Source organism: Bufo bufo, chromosome 7, assembly GCF_905171765.1.
Source record: "Bufo bufo chromosome 7, aBufBuf1.1, whole genome shotgun sequence".
NCBI lineage: Eukaryota > Metazoa > Chordata > Amphibia > Anura > Bufonidae > Bufo > Bufo bufo.
In genome coordinates this window covers 173,038,273-173,053,740 of record NC_053395.1, presented here as the reverse complement: position 1 = coordinate 173,053,740, position 15,468 = coordinate 173,038,273, and the positions used below count along the sequence as shown (strand labels likewise).

At 44.4% G+C, this 15,468-nt stretch overlaps 1 protein-coding gene and 1 long non-coding RNA gene across 2 annotated transcripts in view; one reads left to right on the top strand and one right to left on the bottom strand.

Annotated features, from left to right (window-relative positions):
- COL6A1 (collagen type VI alpha 1 chain) overlaps positions 1-8,751 on the top strand; it is a 48,742-nt gene extending 39,991 nt beyond the window's left edge. The window contains exons 30-35 of the mRNA XM_040439224.1: positions 4,809-4,942; positions 5,159-5,268; positions 6,737-6,920; positions 6,997-7,171; positions 7,258-7,287; positions 7,501-8,751. Coding sequence (XP_040295158.1) covers positions 4,809-4,942; positions 5,159-5,268; positions 6,737-6,920; positions 6,997-7,171; positions 7,258-7,287; positions 7,501-8,111 — 1,244 coding nt within the window. The 3' untranslated portion in view covers positions 8,112-8,751. The remainder of the gene's footprint in view (positions 1-4,808; positions 4,943-5,158; positions 5,269-6,736; positions 6,921-6,996; positions 7,172-7,257; positions 7,288-7,500) is intronic.
- A 1,550-nt stretch (positions 8,752-10,301) lies between these two features.
- On the bottom strand, positions 10,302-11,078 carry LOC121007352. Its single transcript, XR_005780399.1, has 2 exons — positions 10,640-11,078; positions 10,302-10,507 (listed from the first exon to the last, which is right to left on the bottom strand). It is a non-coding gene; the product is annotated as an uncharacterized LOC121007352 (long non-coding RNA).
- Between the last annotated feature and the right edge of the window lie 4,390 nt (positions 11,079-15,468).

The window sequence follows — 15,468 nt, the reverse complement described above, 5'->3', positions numbered from 1 at the left end:
CTCCTAAGTGACTAGATGTCAGGGGCAGAGACAGACTGTTATAGATACACACAAGCTGTGCTATCTTATCAACTGTCTGCCCCAAATTGCAAGTTGTTAGTGAGTCATGCACAAGGAAGAAAATCACACTGACACCTCTCGAGGATCAAAGCCGAATTCTCTTGTTTATTAGAGGAAGTTAAGCAGCATATATGTACATCAGAGGGGGCGTCCCCTGAGGCTCTGGCATTGTTCCATTGGTCATTATACAAAAATAAATGTTCACTTCTGCGCAATTAGCATAGCTAAGGAATGTAAACTATAGATAAGTGGGGAGTGGTCCTGGATGCCAGCTCCATCTTGTAATGGCTTCAGATCATTCAGTCTCATATCCACAAGACAACAGATGGACCCTCTGCAAACAATGTGCCTGGCCACCCCCTCCCTATGCCCTCAGTGCTTTGTGGCAAGGGGCATGGGTGCACCTAGCCCTTCTGCTGCCAGAAGCAAAAATTGAAATGCTGGCCACCCTCCCCTTGCCAAATTCTCAACTTAGCACCTTCCCTCCAGCCCTACTGTTAAATACTTGGAAACCATTACATACAGCACTACAAACATAAAGGGTAATACAGAGCCACATACCTCTTACATCCAGTGATGTCTTATCTGTCATTCTCTTTCCTCATCTTTGCCATTCAGACCTAACTGTCATGATGACTTCTTTCAGCCATGTGTCGTCTCTGTAGAGTTTAACAAAAAGATGATACATAAATAAAATAACAAACTAGCAAAATAAAAATAACTGCACCCAGGAAATAGTATTTCTGACATAATCCATAATGCCTCCCAAAAATAATTGCACTAAGCTGCTACTGTGCCAGGTTACCCCCCATAGTAATAGTGCTCCTCAAAGTCCCACCAATAGAAAACATTATCTGCCAGAGTGCACTCAGTGTTAACAGTGCCCCCAACAATAATAATGTCCTGTTGTGCCCGAAAGTAATAATGCCCACATAGTGCCCATACTAGTAATCATGTTCCCCTGTAGTCGACCAGTAGTAATAATTCTCCTTACAAAAAATGCCCCCTTATATTGTGCACCAATACATAATCCCTTCCTTTCAGATCAGACCTCAAAACACACAGATACAGCTATGCTATACACATACAGCTCTGCTACACACAGATACAGCTCTGATTTACACACATACAGCTATACTATACACACATACAGCTATGCTATCTGCACCATTCAGTTACACACATGCAGCTCTGCTACACACAGATACAGCTCTGATTTACACACATACAGCTCTGATTTACACACATACAGCTCTGCTATCTGCACCATTCAGTTAAACACATGCAGCTCTGCTACACACATACAGCTGTGCTACACACATACAGTTCAGTTACACATATGCAGCTCTGCTACACACATACAGTTCAGTTATATACATACAGCTCTGCTACATACACACACACTTAGCATCTTTAGTAAAAATTCACATCTCCCTACACCAGGGGTACTCAACTAGTTTTATTAAAGGTCCACATACCTGGGTCGGCAGTCAGGTGAAGGTCCGAGCTGAACGCCAACAGTAAAGATGCCATGCGATCATGTGATACATGCGCGTGGGGCGCTCTGACGTTATAGTGGAGCGCCCCGGGTAAGTCCCAGAATTAGTAATGGCCACATTAGTGCCCAGTAAGAATAATGTCCCCATTAGTGCCCCCAGTAAGAGTATTGCCCCCATTAGTGCCCGCCTTCTCTGCTTTTGCAAAAAAAATAAAAAATATTAGCATTCACCTGGCTGCGGTGAACATTCGCTGCTGACTGCACGCTCAGGACCGGTGCTCCAACGTGATGGCGTCTTGTAGGTCCTGTCCTGAGCTTCTAGTCAGCAGGGAGTGTTCTCCACAGCGTGAGCAAATGGAGGTGGAGGTACCGTAATACAGTGTTTCCCAACCAGTGTGCCTCCAGCTGTTGCAAAACTACAACTCCAAGCATGCCCGCACAGCCAAAGGCTGTCCAGGCATTCTGGGAGTTGTAGTTTTGCAACAGCTGGAGGCACACTGGTTGGGAAACACTGCCGTAATATATATTTTTTTTTACTAGCACAAGTAGCGGTGGAGGTAACGGCTGTACTAATGGGCGTTCCATGATGGAAGCGCTCATTAGTAAGGGTACTTTCACACTTGCAGCAGGATGGATCCGACAGGCTGCTCACCCTGTCAGATCCATCTTGCCACTACTTCGCCGTGCCGCTGCTCTGTGCCCATCGACTATAATGGGGATGGGGGCAGAGTTACGGCGCAGCACGGTGAGAGGCCGCCAGACTAAAAGTACTACATGTCCGACTTTTTCGTCTGGCGGCCCCCTCAATATAATAAACAATGGTGGCGCAGTGCGCCCCCCCTCAAAATAATAAACATTGGTGGCGCAGTGCGCCCCCCCTCAAAATAATAAACATTGGTGGCGCAGTGTGCCCCCCAATATAATAAACATTGGTGGCGCAGTGTGCCCCCCAATATAATAAACATTGGTGGCGCAGTGCGCCCCCCAACATAATAAACATTGGTGGCGCAGTGTGCCCCCCAACATAATAAACATTGGTGGCGCAGTGTGCCCCCCAATATAATAAACATGTGTGGCGCAGTGCGCCCCCCCTCAAAATAATAAACATTGGTGGCGCAGTGCGCGCCCCCAATATAATAAACATTGGTGGCGCAGTGGGCAGTGCCAATGAGGGTTAAAAAATAATTTACTCACCTCCTCCAGTTGATCGATTAGCTGCCGGTCTCCAGTTCTTACTTCTTTCTTCAGGACCTGTGGTGACATCACTGAGCTCATCACATGATCCATCACCATGGTAATGGGCCATGTGATGAGCTCAGTGACGTCACCACAGGTCCTGAAGAAAGAAGTAAGAACAGGAGACCGGCAGTTATGCGATGAACTGGAGGAGGTGAGTTAATTTTCTTTTATTATTTTTAACCCTCATTGGCACTTCCCACTGAGCCACCAATGTTTCTTATACTGGGGAAGGGGGGGGGGGGGGGCGCACTGCGCACCAATGTTTCTTATACTAGGGGGGGGGCACTGCGCCACCAATGTTTCTTATACTAGGGGGGGGGGGGGCGCACTGCGCCACCAATGTTTCTTATACTGGGGTGTTGGGGGGGCGCACTGTGCCACCAACGTTTCTTATACAAATACAGGAGGCGGGTGCCGGAATCAAATAGCCGGCACCCGACCTTTGTGACAGGGAGCTGCGATCAGCTACAATTAACCCCTCAGGTACCGCACCTGAAGGGCTAACTCAACTGCAGCTGATCGCAGCTCCCTGTCACAGAGGTCGGGTGCCGGCTATTTGATTCCGGCACCCGCCTCCTGTATTTGTATTACAGGTCAGTTTTCTTCATTGGTGGCGCAGTGGCCACAGCCCCTCCCCTCCTCCTCCTGTCTCTTCTTATTGGCAGCGGCGGCGGCAGCATCACAGGGGGGAGGGAGAGACTCCTCCTGCGCTGCTGAGAACTATCAGCTCCTGTGCCCGCCGCTGTATTGAGCAGAGCTGCCAGAGTGTGCAGGAGGAGGAGCGCTACATGTGGAGGAAGCCCTGTCTCACTGACCTGTGGGACAGGTGGAAGTGCGCCGGTAAGCTCCTCCTCCTGCACGGCACAGTGTGCAGGAGAGGAGCAGCGCTCTGAAGGATGGCCAGAGTCCGGACAACTGGCGGCCGCGGTCCGTATTTGGACCGCGGTCCGCCAGTTGAGTACCCTTGCCCTACACCAATGCTGGCTGTACAGTCTTCCTGGTCTGGCTCCTCCCATTAATGACATCATCAAAGGTCCTTAAAGGGAACTTGTCAGCACCAAAATGGACCATAAACCGCCAGCAGTACCTTAAAGCTCTTGACATCAGGTTTCTAATTATGATCTTGTGTAAGATATTCGAGGTGCATGATCGCTGTAAAACACCTTTTATTCCCTCGCAGGTCGTATGCAAATTAGGTTTTTGAAGTCAAAGGGGCAGCAGCTTTCACGCTTTAAGTCAAGCTCACGTACCCCCTTCCCACCTCTTCACATGTGATTGATGGCCTTTTGGATTCGCATTTGATTAATGGCCTTTTGGAATCTTTCAGGCGCGTTTCCATCCTGAGCTTTCACACATGTGCCGTATGATCTAGTTAGCCTGTGCATTGATCCTCGCTGTAGTGTACTTGGCTTCAGCAAGTCAATGCGCTGGCGCAGACTCACGTGGGCAAGCGCTTCAGAGAACATTACTCTGCATCAGCATCAGTCAAAGGATCAGGAGCGCCAGCACATTGACTCGATGAAGCAAATACCCTACACTGGGGATCAATGTTCAGGCGTCTTAAACGTACGGCGCATGCTCGAAATCTCAGGATGGAATCGCGCCCTAAAGAATCCAAAAGGCCATCAATCAAATGCGAAGAGGACAGTAAAAGCTGCTGCCCCCTTAACTTCAAGAACCTCATTTGCTTATGACCTGTGGGGTAATAAAATTTGTTTTACAGCGATCATGGGCCTCCTACATCTTACACAAAGACATCGTTAGATGTCAAGAGCTTTAAGGCAGTACTGGCGGTATATGGTCCATTTTTGTGCTGACAGGTTCCCTTTAAGCTGTACGCTTGTTCCCTTTAAGTGTAAGCTGATCCAGCTGCACAGGCGGTATGTCCGCCCCTGCTAGATATACTACTGTAATTTACATTGCACATAATCGATGGCTCATATTTCTCATTCAGAGACAACCCCTTCCCTAATGGAATTTGACTGTCTTTCTCTACAAATGTCTCCTGCAGAATGCACCTGTGGTCCCATTGATGTCCTCTTCGTTGTTGACAGTTCTGAGAGTATTGGAAGTTCAAATTTCCAGATAGCCAAGGAGTTTATCATAAAGGTCATCGATCGACTGAGCAGAGATGAACACGTCAAGGTTAGAGAACTGGTTTCTTGGAGAAGTGCTTATGATCCTTGCAGTGTAATGGTCAGGATTACTGTTTCCATGCTCTCACTAGAATATACTAGGCTAGAACATTTTCCATATTTCCACTATTACCTAATTTACAGTCATCCAGTAGGTTTCATGTATTCACTGTATACTCTTTCCATGACTAACAGTGTTAACAGTTTCTATTTTCTCTGATTACAGTTTAACACTGGGGAATCTCGAGTCGGAGTTGTACAGTACAGTCACGGAAATACTCAAGAATCTGTAGCAATGGGAGACCCCAACATCAGCACCATTGGCCAACTGAAGGAGTGAGTGACACTCACCATAAAAGTTCCTGTGGACCAGGGATCAGCAACCTGTGGCACTCCAGGTGTTCTGAAACTACAACTCCCAGAATGCTCCATTCACTTTTATAGGAGTTATAAGAACAACCAGTCATGTTTGCATGCTGGGAGTTATAGTTTCAGAGCAGCTGGAGTGCCGAAGGGTGCTGATACCTGATATAGACAGTATGAACCCATGAAACTACTAACACATATAAAATAACCCATGAAACTACTAACACATAAAATAAACTAATAGCACATAGTTTTATTGGAAAAGATCAGTATAACCTAAAAGGGTATTCCAGAATTTTACTATTAATGGTTTTACTACTGGTGGATAGACCATCAATAAATGATTGGCAGGGGTCTGACATCCAGCACTCCTAATGATCAATTGTTTTGGGGTAGCTCTTGCTCTGAAAACTGGCTCCATCCATTGCATAGTAGACATAACCGGCTACTGCAGCACTCTTATTCACTTCCGCTAATCAGATATTGAAGGACATCCTGGAAAACCCTTTTAAATCTATGCTCATTTTGGGCTTAGGAGCCCAGTGGATGGTCCTACACAGTGATTTACAGCTCCCTTTGTTTTCAGTCATATACGGAAGTCTTTGACTATTATCTGCAGTAATACATCAGTAGTACTGCAGATAACGAGTTAGCACTCAAAACGGTAGTGAAACTCAGGAGTCCTCTCCATTACGTGAGCACTGCACAGCAGTCCGGACTGTGTATTTCAGTGCAGCTCACAGTGGGGAAAAAGGGGGCAGCAGGAAAATAAAAATGGTTGGGCACCTTATTTGCAGTACTGCTCATGTATTACTGCAGATAATAGTCTGAGATCGTAGCAACAGATCCCCTGTAAGGATTAGGACCAACCACTGGACTAAAGCATAAAAAGAGCAAGATTTAAAGGTGTTATCCAAGATTAATACAGACTTCCTAGAGTGGCTGACCCAAGCTGATCATACTCACCTGGTCCCTGACACTGGTTTTGGTGTCTAAGGCTCCTGGTCCAGCTTTTCCTGTCCCTGTTGAAAACATTATCCTTCGACAGGAGGACATGTAACCGCTGCAGCCAAACCCAGGCTGCAGCAGTGACCTGCTCCCCTTGTGTCAGCCACTCTTGGAGGTCTGTCTTACTCTTGGACACCCCCTTTAAATGAATAAAACACTAGTTCTATTGAACAGCTGTATATCAGTCTGCTCAGCTCTTTTTGCTCTATTCCATGTTGCCTGCAGTCTGCAGTAAATTTTCTGTGTGATAGGTTTAATCGTAACATGCTACACAACATACTATAGATGTAGACGATGATACTGTAGATTATGCACCTCTACAATAAATCTCAGTTTTTTACTTGCAATGGAAAAAGAATCAGGTCGAGGGTCCTTTACTCTGAAGGAAATATCTATGTTTGTAACATTTGTACATTTTCTTTTTTTGTAGGGCAATTAAGAACTTGGTCTGGATAGCAGGAGGCACATGGACAGGGGAGGCACTTGCTTTTACCAAAGATAATCTACTGAAACGTTTTGCATCTGATAAGAGAGTGGCTCTTGTGTTGACAGATGGTCACTCTGATATCCTGAGAGACAGAACACCACTCAATACCCTGTGTGATGTTACTCCGGTAAGAAGCCATCTGTGTTCTCCATAGTTTTCATGCTGTATTTTGGCACCTTGCTCATATCTTCTCTATTCAACAGGTGGTTTCTCTTGGAGTAGGAGACATCTTCCAGTCTCCTCCCAACCCTGACCAATTGGGTGATATTTCTTGCGGTGGAACAACATATTCAAAGGGACTATCTTTACAAAGGACAAGCTATACAGAGCTGCTGGAAGATGGTTTCCTACAGAATGTCACTGCTCATATCTGCAAAGGTATAGTATGCCAATCACTCCCAAAACAGTGTGCCACCCATAGAAGTTATACATGTGTGCTAAAACTGTATTTACTCCTCTTACAGAAAAGAAATGCCCAGATTACACCTGTGCCAGTAAGTATGTTATTTCCTATTTTTATTATTTATGCTATCATAGGGTTACGAAATACAAGGTGCACAATTTTTCACAATTCACACAGTCTGCTTTTGTCCTGGTTAAAGCATATACAGTATGTGCTCCCAGAAAGGTTGATATGGGCCTATCTGGCCACCTTATCCTCTCATGGTCAAGTCCTGATAAATAATGTCCTTCCTTTGTTTTCATAGTTAAATTTGAAGTTCCTTCCGACATCACTCTTCTTGTGGATAGTTCTACCAGTGTTGGAAGCAGAAACTTCGAGATGAGCAAAGGCTTTGTAAGGCGCCTCGCAAAACGCTTCCTAGAAGCGGAAAGTCCAGCATTTGACTCTGTGCGTCTTTCGGTGGTGCAGTACAGTGGTCAAAATGAACAACAGGTTGAGGTACAGTTCCTTTCCAACTACACAGAGGTTGTGGATGCAATCGATAAGATGAAGTTCATCAACGGTGGTACAGATGTTGGAGCAGCGCTACGTGCGGCAACAGATCTTTTCCGTGAGGATGCAGCACCTGGATCAAGCAAGAAGCTACTGTTATTCTCAGATGGCAACACCCAAGCAGAGGACACTCTTCTAAAGGCTGTGCAAGATGCTCGAGGTGCAGGCATTGAGATCTCAGTATTGTCAGTAGGAAGTCGCCCACATGAGGATAATCTACGAGTGCTGCTAACTGGTGCTTCTGCAGATTCTAGAGCTCCCTTCAGTGAAAGAAGCCTGTTCAGAATCCCTGATTATTCCTCTCTACTTAAAGGTGTCTTCTTCAAGACCGTGAGCCGCAGGGTATCTCTGAAACGCCAGTAAATTTACAGCCCAACTCTTCCTGACACAATAGGCCTGAATTGCCATTCGGCCATATGCGCTGTGATCCAAGATAATAACGAATGGGTGCAACTTTACATTCTGGATTGTAATCCTATCACAGACTCTCATACCTTTTCTCAAAAATGTAAATCATCACAGTTGTGCCACTTTCAAATTGCTCTTAATATTTTAGATGTATCTTGCACCAGAGATATGGAATGAAACAGCCACACATTTTGAAACCCCAGAGAAATCTTAGGTGCCATCAAGTTAGAATTATAAAACATCAATGATATTTCAAACTCATTTCCATTCCAATATTTTAAAAGGTATGAGAGGTGTGCCGCAAGTGTTATGTGTGCAATATGTCTGCACAAGTATGTGTGCAGTACATTGAATTCTTCACATGACCATAATATGGCAGCATTTTAGCATTCATATTACAGTCTTAACATTTGGACCCCCTACAGTTTTGACCAACTTTAGATGACTATAGGTAGGGTTATATGGCGAGCCATGTTTGACTTAGTAGAATTAGGGGTGTTTGGAGGCTCGAGGCCGTTGTAAGAAAGTTAAAATGCAGCTATGTTATAGAAGCCATAAACACAGTTAAGCAGTATGTTGAGGCCAATGATGAAAATATCAGCATATAATAAAATATATTTTAGTGAATTTTTGGTCGAAAAAATTATAGATTGCCATTAAATTAGCTGTATAGCAAATGAAGACATCCGAAGCACTGTAAATTTGAATACTACTTTAAATAGATAGGACCACTATACTGTATCACAAAGAGTGCCTTAAAACAAAATGCAAAGAAGCAACGCTGTAGAAAGGTATCTGTCACCTATGCACATGACCATTTTGTAAGCTTATTAGACTATGGGATTGTACGGTATGTCATGTGACTTATCCCTACTCAATTCCTACTGATCCTAAATGCTGCATTCTTAAAGTGTACCTAAACTTATAAAGTTTATGAAAACCTACCGTATATGCCCTAAAAAGATTTTTCTAAAACACTTTTTTTTTTCTTTTTTTTTCCCATGCGATCTAGGCACCTGGAGTTCAGGTGCCTATATCCCTTGCAATCAGACCCCGGCGGCCTCGAAGAGCACTGTATAGACAAGAGCTTTGTAGTACATCACTGCTCCTTTCTGTAACAGGGCAACTTTCCTAAAGCCTGCCATAGATGTGCTAGGCCAGTCTTTAGCAGAGTGGGCACAGGCAGAAGAGTGATGCGCTGAGATCCTGCACTGTGCCTGCTTGTTCCGCTCTTCTAAAGCCTTGCATGGTACAGGGTCTAGCAGAGCGAGGGAGCACAGAGCAGGAGTTCAGTGTAGCACATTTCTCCTCTTCCTGTGCCTGCTCTCCTAAAGCCAGGCTTTAAGACAGCATCGCTGGTACAGACAGGTGCAGCAATGTACTGTGAAGCTGTTGCCTAAACAGCATTCTTTGTGGCCACAGGGGTCTGATTGCTAAGCGCTATTGGCACCTGAACTCCAGACAGGAGCAGAGATGTGCTATGGAGCTCCTCCCTGTACAATGATGTCGCAGGGGGATCCATATGCCCAGAGTACAGATTGCAAAAAAAATTAAAATATCAATAATGTATAATTAAAAAAAATCGATTTTAGGGCATTCACATAAGGTTTTAATAAACTTTGGGGGTCATTTATGAAAAAATATACACCACTTTTTGCGTACCTTTTTCCCTGTGTACGTCACTTACGCCTCTTTTCTCGAGTGCCTCATTCACCATTTTCTATGCCTGTTTTTGGAGTAGAAAATGAATTATATCTATGCCAGCAAGGCAGCTGGTGAAGATTTAGTCTTGTTGAACGGTCATGGGGTCATGCGCCTAAGTTATGTAGAGGCCGGTGCCTCTACATAACTTAGGTGTACCGAGCTGCAGCAGACAGGGAAAAAGACCGATGTCTAAATCCCTGATCTTAGTAAATGTCTCCCATTATTTATAAGTTTTGGCATAGATGACCATAGAAGACGAAGAAAGAGCATGCAGGTGATAAGATTGATAGATAAGGTAGTGGCAGGCCGTAGGGATGCACAGCAGTAATAACATTTGATACAAGTTTGTGGAAGTGGAAGCAATTTATTTGACATTTAAAAATAATACAAAGAATGACAATCAAACATAGAACAAAAAAACATTGCTTTTTATTGCCTAGATTCGGTATAATACCAAAGAAGATTACCGTATGTCATGTATTGGTTTAATTTCATGTGGTACATCCCTATAATCCCCGCAACTCTCTGAAATGTAATTTTCTTCCTAATGTTATGGCGGTCTGTTCAAAAATTCTGCCATTACTCAAAAAAAATTACCCGGCATAACTTGACACTTCTGGCCCCAAACCGAAATCTGTAATGCCACCCTCCCAACCATTATGTCCCATTTATAGAACAGATATTGCCTTAAGTGGAAGAGGCGCCATTGTGTCCTCCAGGCACCAGAATACAGTGCACCCCTGCACTAATCACAATGGTATCTCTGGGCTGGAAGAAACTTATATACGATACATGAAAATATCAGATTGACATTAAAGAAAATAGTGCAAATGTGGGTTTAATTTTGCTCCAATAAACCCGGATATTGTTTCAATGTCTCCTTCATTTTACTTTCGCAAAACACAAGCAGAGCAAAACAGGTGTCACGGGGACCATGATGTCTTATCCTCGAACTAACAGAGAATTACAGAAACCCATTTGTTCTCAGTGCAATCTTAAATGTAAACCTGGGTTTGAGACAATCACCCTGAAAGTAAAGGGTTAAACAATTTTCTTTGTTTTGGTGCTATATTCAGGGAAATGAAGAACATGGTATTTTATGACCATTATTCCATGGGTTGTGACACTTGCTGTGGGGTTAATGAAATGCACTATGTTGTTCCAAGACCCTTGTATGGTTCAGTCTCTGCTCATTTTGGTCTCCAAATAAAAGGTTTTACAACCGTTGTGTCTCAGTTGTGAGTTATTGCAAATACAGTATGTAATCACTGATAAGTATGCATACATGCAGCTAGTCAATACATAGAATAACCGTATGCAGCTTACAGTACCTAGAATAGATTCGCATACTAAACAGAAACATTGCGTCTAGGAATGTAATCAATGTCGGACTGGCAGTCCTTTGGCCCACTACAGGAATCGCCAAGCTGCATTTCCACTACCAATACCACTAAATAATAACTGGACACTCAACAAAGACCAAAATCACCACCATACATTGACTATATTTCAGTATACATGGATACTGCATTATTATTATTTATTATTAAAGTGCCATTCATTCCATGGCGCTGTACATACAATAAGGGGTGCACATACATAATACAGACAATTACACTAAGCATGAACGAGTTGCAAACTGGTACAGAAGGAGAGAGGATTCTATCCGCGAAGGCTTACAATCTGGTATGGAGGAAGGACACAGTAGGTGAGGGTAAAGCTGGTCATGGTGGTATAACAGCAGCAGCGTCACTGGTTGTAGGCTTGTCTGAAGAGGTGGGTTTTCAGGTTTCTTTGAAAGGATTCCACTGTAGGTTAGAGTCTGATGTGTTGAGGTAGACAGTTCCAGTTCCAGAAATCTTGGAGGCAATTGTGGGAAGAGGTGATAAGAGTAGAGAAGAGAAGAAGGTCTTGTGAGGATCGGAGATTATGTGTGGGGATATATTGGAAAAGTAGCTCAGAGATGTAAAGAGGGGACAAGTTGTGGACAGCCTTGTATGTAGTTGTTAGTATTTTAAACTGAATTCGCTGGGCAATGGAGCTAGTGAAGAGAGGGGAGAGGCAGAGGAGTAACGGGGTGAGAGGTGGATTAGTCGGGCAGCAGAGTTGAGGATAGTTTGTTGGGGTGCGAGAGTACTAGATGGAAGGCCACAGAGGAGGATGTTATAGTAGTCTAGGCGGGAGATGATGAGGGCACGTACAAGCATTGACTCTTGGTTGAGGAATGCACGGATGCGGGAGATATTTTTGAGTTGGAGGTGGCAGGTGGTGGAAAGGGCTTGGATGTATGGATTGAAGGACAGGGCAGAATCCAGGGTTACTCCAAGGCAGTGGACATGGTTGACCATGTGTCAGAGTGTGCAGCCATTGATTGTTATAGATAGGTTTGTTGGGGGGGGGGTTGAGCAAGATGATGCATATATAAGTGATAATAGTGCAGTAAAATCCAGTGAATTACAGTTGACACATGTGTTCTCCGATTGGAGCTGTACAATTTTCTCATCGTTTCCATCAGCCCTGTGGACCATGACAACTTCTTCCAGGCGCGAGTGATGAGGTTTGCAGCAAAGCCATCTTTGGCTCCTCAACCCTCCCTCCTACCCTATTTTCCCCCAGTCTATACAAACTCACCATCCTGCTAATACCCCCAATTCTGTGACTGTTACTGCCCCACTTGACCCTATTACTGCACCTGCTGTGAGGCACAGTATCCCCAAATACTGTATTTCAGAAATAATTTTGTCATGACTACAATTACCCCCCTAAATATAGTGGCACATAGACAGCATGTCTAAAAATAATAGTGGCTAATGCATAGTGCCTCCAAAAACAATGGTGCCATGTACTGTAGATAATGCCCCATAGTGGTATAGTGCTACATACAATACAAGTGCCATTTTTGGTGCCCCCAGCAGTCATTGCGCTAACTTTTATAACCAAATAGTAATATCAATCTCATCAGTGTCCGCACAGTATTAGTGACACCTTTGTACTCTCACACAGTAATAATCCCCATTGTTGTCCCCTGAATGTAGTATTCATGTCCGTAGGTGCCCTCTGGACAGCAATAATAACCTATTTGTTCCCTCTAGAAGGTAATAATGAATGTCCCCTGTGTGTACCGTAGAACCTAATAATGCCCCTTAATTGCCCTAGACAATAATAGTGCTCCCTTCTATGTGATTTTTCAGGTAATAATGCCTCATGAGTGCCTCTAAAGTGTAACAATGACCACTGAGTGCTCCATAAAAATTAAAAATGCCCCCTGAGTGCCCTATAAAACATTATAATACTTCCTGAGTGTCCCAATTAAAGGGGTGTTTCACCATATGGCCAATAAACTTCAGTGAAGGCTGTAGGGTCATTATACACAGAGCACCAACACTAAGGCTACATTCTAAACATATACCGTATTTTTTGCCCTATAAGATGCACCGGCCCATAAGACGCACCTAGGAGAAAAATAAGAAAAAAAATATTTTGAACCAAAAGGTGTGCTTTTGGTGGGTTTTGAACTAATGGTGGTCTGTGGATGACACTATTATGGGGGATCTGTGGATGGCACTGTCATGGGGGCATCTGTGGATGGCACTGTTATGGGGCTGGCACTGTTATGGGGGCATCTGTGGATGGCACTGTTATTGGGGCATATGTGGATGGCACTGTTATGGGGGCATATGTGGATGACACTGTTATGGGGACATCTGTGGATGGAACTGTTATGGGGACATCTGTGGATGGAACTGTTATGAGGGCATCTGTGAATGGCACTGTTATGGGGGATCATTATAGGGGCATCTGTGGATTGCACTGTTATGGGGGCATCTGTGGATGGCATGACACTGCTATGGGGGGATCTGTGGATGACACATATATAGCATCTTATCTAATGTGTCATCCACAAATCCCCCATAACAGTGTCTCTGTGTAGTGAATGGGGGCCGGCATCTGGTTTTGTAATGGCAGCGGGGCCGGGTGCAGTCACTTTATTCTACTACACCGGGCCCCGCTCACAGTAGTATAATCATATCTAACTTGTAGATATTGTTAAACTATTCAAATATCATCTGAATTCCAGCGCTTTACTTACTACTAACTTTGTTGCAGCCAGGAGGCCGGGCGGGCGCTCGCAGCGTGACTCACTACGTCACGCACCTGCGTCGCCTGCTTCATTCATAAAGTGGGGCGGAGCAGGTGCATGACGTAGTGAGCTACGCTGCCGCCCACCCAGCCTTCTGACTGCTACGAAGTTAGTAGTAAGTAAAGCGCTGGATTTAAGATGATATTTGAATAGTTTAAAGGGAACCTGTCACCTGGATTTTGTGTATAGAGCCGAGGACATGGGTTGCTAGATGGCCGGTAGCACATTCGCAATACCCAGTCCCCATAGCTCTGTGTGCTTTTATTGTGTAAAAAAACCCAGATTTGATACATATGCAAATTAACCTGAGATGAGTCCTGTACGTGAGATGAGCCAGGGACAGGACTCATCTCAGGTTAATTTGCATACGTATCAAATTGGTTTTTTGACACAATAAAAGCACACAGAGCTATGGGGTCTGGATATTGCAGATGTGCTAGCGGCCATCTAGCAGCCCATGTCCTCAGCTCTATACACAAAATCCCGGTGACAGGTTCCCTTTAACAATACCTACAAGTTAGATATGATGATACTACTGTGAACGGGGCCCGGTGTAGTAGAATACAGTGACTGCACCGGGCCCCGCAGCGGCCGCAGCATTCGCTCCATAAGACGCACTGCTATTTTCCCCCCACTTTATACGGTACACTACTCACAAAAAGTTAGGGATATTTGGCTTTTGGGTGAAGTTTATGGAAAACGCAAAAAGTTCACGCTAAAGTGATATTATATCATGAAAGTAGAGTATAAAGTAGAAGCAGCAATGGTGATTTCCTCATCTCATACTATTTATTGAAACAAAAGCCAACAACAGTGGTGGGTATACCCCCACACAAAATGTCAATGTTTTAATATAACTTGTCATGTGGCCTTGAGCATCAATTACAGCTTGACAACGACATCTTATGATGTTCACAAGTCGAATTATTGTCTGCTGAGAAATGGCATCCCACTCTTCTTGAAGGGCGGCCCTCAGGTCATTGAGGTTTTGGGGTACAGAGTAACAAGGCTTTACACAGCTACTCAGCTGATCCATAGGTTTTCAATAGGATTCAGGTCTGGAGAAAGTGCAGGCCACTTGATTTGAGGTACCCCAGTCTCCAGAAGCCGCTCCCTAATGATGCGACCTCGATGAGCTGGCTCATGTTTGTCCATGAAGATGAAATTAGGCCTGTGTTGTTCATGGCACAATGACTGGATAAATGATGTTATTTAAGTAGTTTAGGCTTGTCACTGTACTATTCACAAAGTATAGGGCAGTTATGTATTGACTAGACACACCTGCCCACACTGTAACACCACCACCACCAAAGGCTCATCTGGTGACAACAGTGGCTGATGCACAGCGCTCTCCTTGTCGTCTCCAACATTGTTGGCTGACATAATTTCTGCTCAGTGTGAATCGACTTTCATCAGTGAACAGCACTGAGGCCCACTGGTCCTTTATCCAGCGTAGATGCCCCCTGG